This window comes from Medicago truncatula, chromosome 5 (assembly GCF_003473485.1).
Source record: "Medicago truncatula cultivar Jemalong A17 chromosome 5, MtrunA17r5.0-ANR, whole genome shotgun sequence".
Lineage (NCBI taxonomy): Eukaryota > Viridiplantae > Streptophyta > Magnoliopsida > Fabales > Fabaceae > Medicago > Medicago truncatula.
This window is the reverse complement of record NC_053046.1, coordinates 14,501,079-14,513,988: the sequence shown is the minus strand read 5'-3', so window position 1 is coordinate 14,513,988 and position 12,910 is coordinate 14,501,079. Positions and strand designations below refer to the sequence as shown.

At 31.8% G+C, this 12,910-nt stretch overlaps 1 protein-coding gene across 1 annotated transcript; it reads left to right on the top strand.

The window, feature by feature from the left end:
• Positions 1-1,524: 1,524 nt before the first annotated feature.
• On the top strand, positions 1,525-6,570 carry LOC11407415 (protein NSP-INTERACTING KINASE 3). The gene is made up of 11 exons (XM_003613143.4): positions 1,525-2,231; positions 2,619-2,751; positions 2,895-2,966; positions 3,395-3,538; positions 3,678-3,749; positions 3,949-4,008; positions 4,114-4,208; positions 4,304-4,450; positions 4,535-4,876; positions 5,427-5,818; positions 6,065-6,570. Exons 1-11 carry the CDS (start codon positions 2,129-2,131, stop codon positions 6,380-6,382), a joined length of 1,878 nt encoding a protein of 625 aa, XP_003613191.1. The 5' UTR covers positions 1,525-2,128; the 3' UTR covers positions 6,383-6,570.
• The last annotated feature ends 6,340 nt before the right edge of the window (positions 6,571-12,910 follow it).

The following is a 12,910-nucleotide window of genomic DNA, read 5'->3' as shown; positions in this document are numbered from 1 at the left end:
TCTCGAAGAACACGCCAAGCTAGGATGAAAACCTTCAATGACACCCGAGTATGCCATATCAGGTTGTCTGAACCTTCAAAATAAAGTCTTTCTGAGAAGTGGGCATTTGATAACCTGTACACACCGTGTAGCCCTCTCCCCCCTCCTCCCAGCCTAGAGAGAACAATGTTGCAACCGTAATTAACTTGTTCTCCGTTAGATCAAACAGTCTATACTTGGTTTATACGTAATTTTTTTATTTTATTTTAATTGAGCCATTGTTAATGGATGATAAAATTCGTTCGAAAGATTAGTCGATTTTTAAATTGAATACCAAAATTTTAAAGAAATAAAACGACATTAAAAATTAAGAGATTGTATTCCAAAACTTCATGATAATTCATGCATAAAGAATAATTTGATACTATAAAAACATAAAATGAAAATCTCTTATATATATTCTGTAAAAAAGAAGGGAGCATGGTGGGGGTGGGCCATGACCTACCTGTTGTAAACTGCAGAATGTGACATATCTCACATATTGATATTGATATATTGAAATGATATTGATATTTGTTTTACCCAAATTCTGAAAAAGTTTATATTTTCAAGCCAAAAGCAAACAAAGGTGGAGACAATCCAACCACGTGATCTGTCAAAACAACTTACCTGCTATCAACCAAAATTTTCTCTCTCCTTTTGCACATACATATCCCATTCCACATTATTCTCTTTCATCAAATCCCATATATCCCTTCACTCCAATCAATCTCCATTCTTTTCAAATAAAAAAAAAAACAACTAATAAAATATATACAATTCTTAATCAGGTTTTGATTATTTCTTGTTTCAACTTTGGATTATTGATTGAAGTCCAGTTCTATTAGGAATCAGAAGATTAAAAAAAAAAACACTATGCTTATAAACTTATATGTTCATCCAAAATAAATAATAATTTTATTTTGATAACTTTTTAATTCTCCAGTATCATACAATACATATACTTTATTTGATTTTTTAATTATTTTTGTCTTTCTCCTCAAGTCACATTAATAATAAATGACATATTTGTTATCGTGAGGTTAACTCAGTTGGTAGTGACACATCATATAATATATGTTGTGGTTTAAAATGAATTTTTAATCACTAAACTACATGATTAAAAAAATAAATGATATATTTTCCTAAAAATATAGTAATAAACTATTGAGTTGATAGAATTATATCATTTTATATAAAGATCTGAATTCTTCGATTATTTTAAAAGTGAATTTCTAGCCAATAGAAAAATACTTATATATGTCACAAACATGCAAATTTAAATCGTGCCACCGAAGTGAAACTATACAAGTGCTTTTTGAATTTACTCCGTACTTTTTTAGTGTTATGCTATTGTTTTATTAGTGAATAAATTTCATATAGAGGAATAAATATATTGAATTAATAATATGCATAAATAATTTTAAAACATCAACAAACTAATAAAAAAAAAGGATTTTGCAACATTCTATGAGTATCAAATCAAAACCTGATTGACCAAAAAATCTATGTTCCAAAAAAATTAATTAACTTTTGAAGAAAATTTGGTAACTGATTGTGTAGCTTTTTGTGTATGTTACATCTACATTTGTGTCCACTTTGTCATTTTTGTTTTGTCCTTTGTTTGTTGGTTCTTTCTTTGGTTGTGAGCGTGTTTCATGCTCAGTTGCTTTTTATTCTCTCTGCAACAACCCAACACAAGATAATGGAATCAATCTGAATTTCTCTAGTACAAACCATTCACAGATCTCAACGATCTCACTCACATTTTCACCTTTCAATACTAAAGTTTTTACCTTTATAGTATGCTTTTTCAGTTGGATTCAAATTCTCCAACTTGGTTGACATACGAAAGCTATTTTGGCATCTGGGTTCTGTTTGTTTATGCTCATTGAATTGTGTCTTAATGGAAAGTTGATATTTTGTTCAAGGGTTGTTTACTTTATGAGAATCTGATTCTAAAGAGTGTTTTTTTTTTTTTTTTGTGTGTGGATAAGGTGATAAGGATTCAACTTTGTGGGAATGTGTTGTCTCAAGTTATTAATTATGGTGAATTTAACCACTGGTTAATGGTTGTGTAAAGAAGACATTATAGAAGTGATTATTGAGAATGGAATTTTGTAGTTTGGTTTTGTGGTTACTTGGTTTGTTACTTCATGTGTTGATGAAGGTTTCTTCTGCTGCTCTTTCTCCTTCTGGCATAAACTATGAAGGTTAATTTTCCTTGCTATTTTTTTATATATTTTTTTAGTTACTTTCATTGAGATCTTTGGTAGAATTTTTGAACAATAAAGGTTTATAATTTGATAATTTAAGGTACATAAGTTGAGTTTATTTGCCAATTTAATTAAGTTGTAAAACTTGGAAGCTTAATTAATGGTTAGTGCTACTTAATATTACTTATTTTCTTTCAATTTTTTGTGTGGAGATTTTAAGCACTAACTAATTATCTATCATATAATAGCTGCAAAGATCTTAATTGGTTCCTTTTTCCAAGGATGTTTATATTATTTTTTTATTCATCATTTTTTTTATGTTCTTGTAAAATAAGATAAATTTTGAGATGGAAGTTCTTACACTCTTCTTTTATTTATTAACAGTTGTTGCTTTGATGGCTATAAAGAATGATTTGAATGATCCTCACAATGTTTTGGAGAATTGGGATATTAATTATGTTGATCCATGCAGCTGGAGGATGATTACTTGTACTCCAGATGGTTCAGTTTCTGCACTGTAAGTTGTTTAGGTTTAAGTGTTTTTTGAAAAGTGGCAAAAAAAAAATTAAGAGGTCTTGATTATAAAATAAATTAAATATTTTATTTGCTAGTTTGTTTGATTTTTTTTCATTTAAAATAATTTTCTTTTTTTTCTTTCAGGGGATTTCCTAGTCAGAACTTGTCTGGCACACTATCTCCAAGAATTGGAAACCTTACTAACTTGCAATCTGTGTAAGTCTATGTTGATGTTGATTTTCATTAAGATCTTCATGATTGTGTTTTGCTTAAATGATTGTTGAGTTTGACATTAATGCCTTGATTTTCACTGGTCAATTCAATTCCATCTTTTTCTAAATTTATACACTTTCTATACTCTTCCTAAAGAGTTATAAGACTAATTAAGCACTTTCTTGTGAGACAATAAACTACTTTATTAAGTGCTTATAGCATAAACACTTATGTTTAAGCTATTTCTATAACAAAACTGATAAAATTAAGTCAAACTGTTTTCATATAAGTTATAAGTTGTTTCGATAAGCTCTCTCAAACAATCTTACAAGTGTTTATGCTAGTAAATAAGTTCAAATAACTGAATCCAAACAGGCCCTATATGAAGGAAATTACACTGATGCCTAAATAATAATTGTTCACATATGCAGGTTACTTCAGAACAATGCTATTTCTGGTCATATTCCAGCTGCAATAGGAAGCCTGGAAAAGCTTCAAACACTTGATCTCTCCAATAATGAATTTAGTGGCGAGATACCGAGTTCTTTGGGAGGCCTCAAGAACTTAAATTATTTGTAAGTTACAAAAGCATGTACATCATCGTGATACAAATGTTTGATCATTTTCTGAGATTGTGCATTTGTTTCTTGCTTCATTAATGACTTGTGAAATTGTGTTTCTCATTCAATTTATATTCTCTTATGTGCATGCTAGGCGGATAAATAATAACAGCCTTACAGGAGCCTGCCCTCAGTCTCTTAGCAACATTGAAAGCTTAACCCTTGTGTAGGTCTTCATTACCTTATTTCTCCGTTATTTTCTTTTCATTTTTCCCAAAATGTATTTCTGTTGTGCTTTCTTTTAATCGAAGCGCAAGGGTTGTATCCCGGTGTGTTTCTGTTATACCTGCCTAAGGCAAGTTTAAACTTTGTTTTCTCTCTTGAAAAATGGTACATTAACTAGCATGGATTTAAAATAAATGTAGGGACCTCTCCTACAACAATTTGAGTGGTTCATTGCCAAGAATACAGGCAAGAACATTAAAGTAAGTTCGTTTTTTGCGTTTCCTCTTGTATTTAGTATTTATATCTATATTCAACTTCACAATAAAATGGCGAAGTTAATCACTTACTCAACTTTTTCACTTCAGGATTGTAGGTAACCCGTTAATTTGCGGTCCAAAAGAAAATAATTGTTCTACCGTTTTGCCCGAGCCACTTTCCTTCCCGCCAGATGCATTAAAAGGTTTTAATTAATGGCATATATCTTGGTTCTCTACTTTCATTGTTTGTAATTTTATCAACTTCATGACATGAACTGATGTATTTTTTATTTTTCAGCCAAACCTGACAGTGGTAAAAAAGGCCATCATGTAGCACTTGCTTTCGGTGCAAGTTTTGGTGCTGCTTTTGTCGTTGTAATTATAGTTGGGCTTCTTGTTTGGTGGCGGTATAGACACAATCAACAAATATTCTTTGATATCAGTGGTTAGTCCTTGATAATTCTTCATTGCTTTCCTTATATACTTCTATTTAAAAACTGTCTTTTAATTAAAGTTTGTTACTTGGCAGAGCATTACGACCCTGAAGTGCGCCTTGGTCATTTAAAAAGGTATTCATTCAAAGAGCTTCGTGCCGCAACTGACCATTTCAACTCAAAGAACATTCTAGGAAGAGGTGGTTTTGGAATAGTTTACAAGGCATGCTTGAATGACGGATCTGTTGTGGCTGTCAAAAGGTTAAAAGACTATAATGCAGCTGGTGGTGAGATCCAATTTCAAACCGAAGTCGAGACGATAAGTTTGGCTGTCCATCGGAATCTTCTGAGGCTTCGTGGGTTTTGCAGTACTCAGAATGAAAGACTCCTTGTTTATCCATATATGTCTAATGGAAGTGTAGCCTCTAGATTGAAAGGTTAGCTCATTGAACTATTCATAATAGGTTGGTTTTATCATTTGTTTCCCTTTGTTAACTATACTTTGTTGTTCGGGGAAACTAGATGTACTTCTGTGTCCACCATTTTTTTTTTATCATAGTTTAATTGGTATACACTGTTAGTGTAAATTAGTTTTACACTGACAACCAATGATAATTCATCTGTTTGTTACATATACTGATATACCTACTTTGTAATTGCATTTTAAAAATTAACTACAAAATACTCGAATCTCATTGGATATCAGTGTAAAACTAGTTTACACCGACAATATATGTCCTACTTTATCTTTTATATGATCACTTCAGCTTAACATTGTCATTTACTTGTGTCAACAAGCACCATAAGTAGATAACCATGTATGTATTGAAGTGTTTATTGTCCACATCAATGTAGACACCATTTCTTTTTTCCAAAGCAACCATTTTATTCAGCTTCCTATGATTGTGATGATAATCATAATGTAATTTTTCAAGACCATTTAAACATGTACCTTACTCTGACTTTGGTTTTGGATTTATATACCAGATCATATTCATGGTCGACCAGCTCTGGATTGGACACGGCGAAAGAGAATAGCTTTAGGTACAGCAAGAGGTTTGGTTTATTTGCACGAGCAATGTGACCCGAAAATTATCCATCGCGATGTCAAAGCAGCCAACATATTGCTAGATGAAGACTTCGAAGCAGTTGTTGGTGATTTTGGTCTAGCTAAGCTTTTAGATCATAGAGATACCCATGTGACCACTGCCGTGCGTGGCACCATTGGTCACATTGCTCCGGAGTACCTATCCACCGGTCAGTCTTCAGAAAAGACTGACGTGTTTGGGTATGGAATCTTGTTGCTTGAGCTTATCACAGGTCATAAGGCTCTAGATTTCGGTCGAGCAGCAAACCAGAAAGGCGTGATGCTTGATTGGGTACTCTCTTTCTCCCGGCTTTCACTCTTCTCAGTATCTCTTTTCTATATTAAACTTTTCCATGTTCAAGAAGTATATCTATTCCACAGCTTATAACGGAGGTTAAATATGTTTTTCATCCCTATAAATTTTATATTAATTTTTAGTCCCTATATTTATCAAGAATTGTATGTTTAGTCATCTACAGCATTCATTAATTCACCATTCTTTTGTTTAAAATGAGTTGATTAACCAAACCGCTTTCAGGTTAAGAAGCTACACCTGGAAGGAAAATTAAGTCAAATGGTAGATAAAGATCTGAAGGGAAACTTTGACATAGTTGAATTGGGAGAAATGGTTCAAGTAGCACTCTTGTGTACACAATTCAATCCGTCACACCGTCCGAAGATGTCAGAAGTATTAAAGATGTTAGAAGGGGACGGTTTAGCTGAGAAATGGGAGGCGTCGCAGAGGATTGAAACACCAAGGTTTCGGTTTTGCGAAAATCCGCCTCAAAGATATTCAGATTTTATAGAAGAATCATCACTGATAGTAGAAGCAATGGAGCTTTCTGGCCCAAGGTGACACAATAATCTTTGTTTAGATACCACTATAGCTCTCATGGTTAAAGAGGACATTGTTATTAGTGTCTATAGCTAGCTATGTAATGCTTGTATTCATCTGTAAAAAGGAAAAAAAAAAACAAAACAAAAAAGGAAAGTCATGTATAAGAGTATTTTCTTTGTTTGAATGTTGATTTTGTTGCTTCATAATTTTTTTGAATCAATGTTAGAAAGTTGTACCATTATTGATGTCACCTAGCCTTAGTATTATGTTGTGAATGCATCTTGGACATCCGATCAAGGCTGGACGGTCCAAAGTTTAAAGCAGATTTTGATTTTCCTTAAATATAGTAATTCTGTTTAAAATATGGATCTTCCTATCTTGATCGGAGCATCGAGATGTGTCCGACTGTATGGAGTCGCACTGCACCGAATCCCAAGTGAATACTTTCGCCACCTTTTCTTGTTAAAAAAGATGTATTGCAAGGTTTCAAGACACCAACCTTAACCAAACAACAAATCCTAAACTATTAAACAAGAATTATATAAAAAACTATGACAGTAACCAAAACAAAAATTTGAAATACACCATGACAAGAAAAGATAGAACATGATGCACAAGTCTGCAAAAGGTTACCAAAACAGGGAAAGATAGAACATGTATCGTTCCATCCAAGCACTAAAGTTCATACCAGCAGAGCCACCTAGAGGCAACAAAATTACATTAATACCACACTGCTTCATCTGCTGAAAATTTGGGCCCCGTCACTAAGAGTGCAGTGGTAGATCCATCTTACAGTAAGGGTGTACATTTGTACCTTGGAGTTTTGGAAAAGAAAAACCTACTTAGGACCTAGTCTTCACACCCTCATAATAATGTTAATAAATCTCCATTATGTTCTCTATAATTTTTACAATAAACCAGGAAATAGAAAAACTGGGAAACATTAATTCTTATGCCCTAGTCTTGTACATATTAAAATTGTTAGAAGTACAAGTGTGCACATGATAGAAAACTCATATGTAATTTATAATAAATAAGTTTTAGTTATTAAATTAATTTAACTTTAACTTTATTTATAAGATATTAATTTATTACACTAAGAAGGTAAAATATCTTTAAGAAAATTTCTTGTGTTAACCCTCAGGTTCTTAGAGGAAAAGGACAATAGTAATTTAAAGTTCGATTGAGAGGTAAGTAAAATGTGAATAATAATCGTATACATCAGAAATCGAACTCAAATTCTTCTACACGATTTGTCTTTAAGGAGCTAAGAGCACCAATATCGGTTGACTATTGGTGTGTCTTCACTTATCCCAAAGACACAATGTCAGAGTGGCAAGGATATTTAACTTTTTGGCAATGGTATATTGTTGCAATCGTTGCACTATAATGCTACGGTGTCTTTGAGTTTTGCTGAAGTTATAAACTAATATAAAATTATGAGTAAATTACACTCACCTCTCCTCAAAGATGCTTGAATTACACACCTCTCCCCTCTTATGTTAAAATATACATTTCACTCCTCTCTCATTCAAAACATATTAGAAAATATTTCACTCCCTCCCTTGAGAGAATCTTGAATTACGTTCCCCTCCCCTCTTGTGTTTAAATCTACGCTTTAGTCCCTCAATATTTTTTTATTTTATTTCTAATAATGTAACAAATAAATAATCTAACAAACTTTAAAGAAAAATAGCACTGAGGTTCATTTTAATATAATCAAATTTTGAATGTATATCTTTCTCTATTTTTTATTCACAATTTCATTAACATATAGTTTTAAACCCTATTATAAAATATGAAACAACCCAAAGTAAAATTAAAATATGTGAAAAATTACTAAAATTGATTAAGTATGGTTATTTAAAAGTTAATTTTATACTCTAAATTATAAAACTAATAAAAAAACATTTAAATTTAATTGTCATTGACATTTAGGTTATAAAGAAACAAATTTAATTTTTTTAAATGGTGATACAAAATTATTATATATTATACAAATATTTATTTATGTTAAAATAGATTAAAGTGTAGTCCATATTTAATTATTAAGGGAGGGAGGGGGGTTGTAATTCAAGCATCTTATAAGGGAGGGGAGTATAAATTTTACTTTTCAAGGGAGGGAAGTGTATATTTTAACATAAGAGGGGAGATGATTGTAATTCAAACATCTTTGAGGGGAGGAGAGTGTAATTTACTCTAAAATTATTTATGATATCAAAATGATGTTATACATTTATGTAAAATATAATTGTGGTGTATATAGTGGGGTTTGGTGGGACCTATTTTACAGTTATGAAAGAGTGGTATGAATATTTATAAAATGTAATTGAATGGTTTAAATAATTGAGATTTGTGAAGTAATATAATATATTGAGTGGAGTCCATTTATACCATTCATATGGGTGATATGATATGGATGTGGATGCTCTAATTAATCATCTGAACTCGATCAATTGGTTAAATATATTTTAACCTTTTTTTCACATCATATTCAAATGAAAACTTCCAATCCCATTTTTCTCTCTCGTTTCCTTCGTGCTATATGCTTGACTAGTATGGGCACTCAGCTCTTTTCGTATTATTGTAGTTGATTATGCTCTTGCCTATTTACGGTCTATTCTAATGTGCGATGCTTTTTTATCCACAGAATTTTAAAATTAAATGAATTTTTCAAAGGATTTTAAAATCACATGGTAAAAAGATAAAACAGAATTGAATGACATTCTAATGGAGTATTACACTAGTGTGTATAAATAAATTAATTCATATTTCTAAGTTTAGAGTTTTACACAAGTATGAATATTGAAGTTGCTATCCAGGAGCCTATCGATTTGAGTATGGTTTTTTTCCCTTCCAAACTGTCGATACGAGAACGGGTAATATTGACAAGTCCATATGTATGTGTTCTCTAAATTTAAATTTTTTCGTCGATTATGACTAGATTCCGAAACTCAACTCATCTAAACTTTATCAAATAAAACAAAAACTACACATTTATAAAACTAAACGATGAACAACAAACTTAAAGAAACATTCAAAAAGAAGGGATTTGATGCATAAGAACTGACAAGCTTTAACCTACGTGAAGTCCCCAAAACTCAATATGATTAGAAGATTATCAGGTTCCATGATTACAATTTACAATGAAATCCTTTAATATAATTTTCATTAGTCTCTATTTTTTTTAAAACCACGATGGATCTGATGATGGCAATAATGGTTTCAAGCTTTTAGATTGTCATCAAATTAATGAAGTACCACAGTTAACAAGCTAGTCTACACTACACTTTGGGTGAAAAAATGCCTAATTTGATTGGTCACGGTGAGCTTGAGTTTCTTTCAAGACTATGTCTAGAGCAGCAGTAGGGTTTGAATTATCTATGCAATTTTTAGTTTTTTTTTACTATGATCATGTTTGTGTAGTATACATTTTGAGTAAATAGCAATCCATTCAGAATAGCTAGAAGTTAAACCAACAAAAAAGTTGAAATACCATCATGAAAAATATTTTTAAAGCATTAAATAAGCCTGACTTATTAACAAAGGTGGCCCTGTGATGGACAATTGGCAAAGCTCCAATTTTTTAGGGAACTAAATAATTTTTGGATCTAGTACTATAAATATTAAAACTGAAATTGAAAAAAGATGGTACTACATCTTTAATAAAAGATAGAGAATTATTACCTTTAGTTTTTTTTAAAAGAAAAAAAGTTTATATCATTTCATTGATCAAAATGTGTTCACTTAATAAAATAATGTCCTTAAAATCATCCAAAATTCACCACGGTATTAGAAATATTTGACGGTTGTCGTAAAAATTGTCAAACATTCTTTCTTCTTCTATTTTTTGAAAAAATGGAATAATCCGTTAGACAGCAATTTCCCTTGTTAATATTCACCACTTTAACATCTATATGATTATTAGAGTAGAGTTGTTTGGGATTGAACAATTAACTGTGTAGATTTTCAAAATAAAGCAAGATCGCCACTACGACCTTGTCTATTAACAGTAAAACAAAAATCAAAACCCAAGCAATATCTTAATTCTTCATTTTTATCAGAATTTGTGATAGTTTCACATAAGATGAGGATATAACTTGGAGGACTAGCCACTAGGGGAGCGGATCGTCTCCAGTGAAGTTTCTCTCCAGTCTTCTCCTGTGCAATCCTAGCCTTTCCTTCTTTTTAAAGACATATCAACGGCTATGATTAAAACCAATTAAATCTCAGATTTTGTCTCTTTCACAAACCATAGAATGAGAGTGAATGAATGGCAACGAAACAACGTGAGGAAGGGAAGAAAAGAAATGAATGAACTTGTAAAATAAAAAAAAAATGAATGAAGGGCTAAGATTTATTCAGATGTCATTAAAAGGAATGGATGGCTAAGATTATTTCACAGGAGAAAACAGGAGGAAATTTCCACTGGAGTGGATCCTCTCCCTCGAGGTACTTCAAACTAGGAAATGTATGCGGACTACCTATTCATCGACAATTCCAACTCATGATTTTCATGGCTTATGCGGATTGGACTTCAGGTCCTGCTCTTACATCATTTTCCTCAAATACAAGATTGTTAAGGCAGGATTATTCTTAACGGACATGACAATAAAGACACTCATCAACGGACATGATTTTCAAATTGAATCAATCCTGCTCTTAATTCATTGAACAATTTAAATGCAGAAGTGGGAAATTGAGAATACAAAAAAAAAAAAGATGATATCGATTATAAGAACGATGGATTGAGATCAAGATAGTTACCTGATTCTTGCGATATTGGTTTCTTGTTGAACACATAACACATTGAACCCATCTTTCAAAGAAGAGAAGCTACGAGATCATTAGGACCTGTTCAGACAATATAATCTTGTTTTATTCTCTAACTAGAAAAGAATAATATACTATTTTTCAAGTGATAGCTTGTTTTTTTTTTTTTTTTTTGAGGGAAGTAATTACCTGATTAGTTTTAAAAAATACAAAGTGGTGAATGTATCTCAACACTCGTATAAAATTTTACAGTTCTTGTGATTGCAATGGCATGCATGCCTTTTATGAGTGCTAGTTCATCAACTTCTCCTATTTGAAAAATCTTTTGTAAAGTAGTGGTCTAATGCAAAACCAAATATATCTAGATAATTAAGGACGGAAACACACCACATTTTTTTAAAGACACTTGGATCTTATGTTATGCTAGTCTTGAAGACCAATTTGGTCCTCTTGTCCTTCCTAGTGAAATTAACTATCATGTTGCATTTTATGGCAATATTATGAGATGGAATTTCAAGAGAGTTTTGAGACATATTCTTATGTAAATGAAATAAAATTATTGATCTTGTTTAACCTCTTTGTCCTTGCATCCAAGACACGATTCATTGGAATATAGCTTATACTGGAAAATTCTCTAAAAAAATTCAAATGTTATGAGATGCTAAGTAGTAGAAATAGTGTCGAAGACAGTCTGGACTCTAGATCTCCTCTTTGATAAAATTTGGAAGTGGAAGGGACCAGCTAGAATTAGAATCACATGGCTTCTAACATTGAGTGATGTGATCATGAATGTATCAAAACCCAAAATCAATTTTGCATATATGAGAACATTGGGCTAAGTTTTTTAATTAATCTTTGTCTTTTTGCTTGGATTGAATGGAACTCGACGTGTAAGGACATAGGTAAACTACCTTAGGATTGGTCTATCATTTTCGAAGGATAGAAACATGCTTATATTTTCTCTTTGACCAGATATGGGAGAGAAATTATGAAATTCCATAATTCATGACATTGTGGCTGAATTGCAACAACCAAACCATCTAGAGGAATCAACAGCGCACATTAGAAGCATAGTTGGAATAATCCTACTCTTAAACACCTCAAACTCAATATCCATGGGTCATATTTTACCAGCAATAGAAGTGCAGCTTGTGATGAGTTGATTCACATCAATGTAGTAAATTTGTGACTTATTTTATACGTAAAATTAGGTTTTACAAATATCGCATAAAAATCAATTGGTCTTGACATTCAAAATTAAATCAAAATGTCAAACTTAATAATATAACCATGTTGTCAATTGATATAGATTTCAAATGTATTTAGCTTTTATGATATGATTCATACTTATAATAAATATCAATACTCACGGTAGGTCCAATATAGACTCTGATTTCAAATCTCAACCGTAGCATCCTCTAAAATCTATGTCTGCCCATACCACGGAGGTGAGGTGAGTCTCCCTTGTTATCATCCACCTCTAATAATATGATTTGCCACGTGTCGCCGTCAGGATGCAAGCTACACAATACAATCAATCACGTTCACATGGCCCTCCATGAAAGTTTGTGGTTCTGTTCTGTAATTTGTACCTTTAGGTGTAAACGGCACGTTAGTACTAGTAGTATGTGTCGGTGTGTATTTCATTTGGGATTTGGAGAATAATATATGTAAGGTTTGAGGTTCAAATCCCGGCCACTTTGTTAAATCTCCTCAAAAGAATGATTGTCCAATGCCGTAATATATTTATTTTCCTTAAAAAAAAAAATCAAG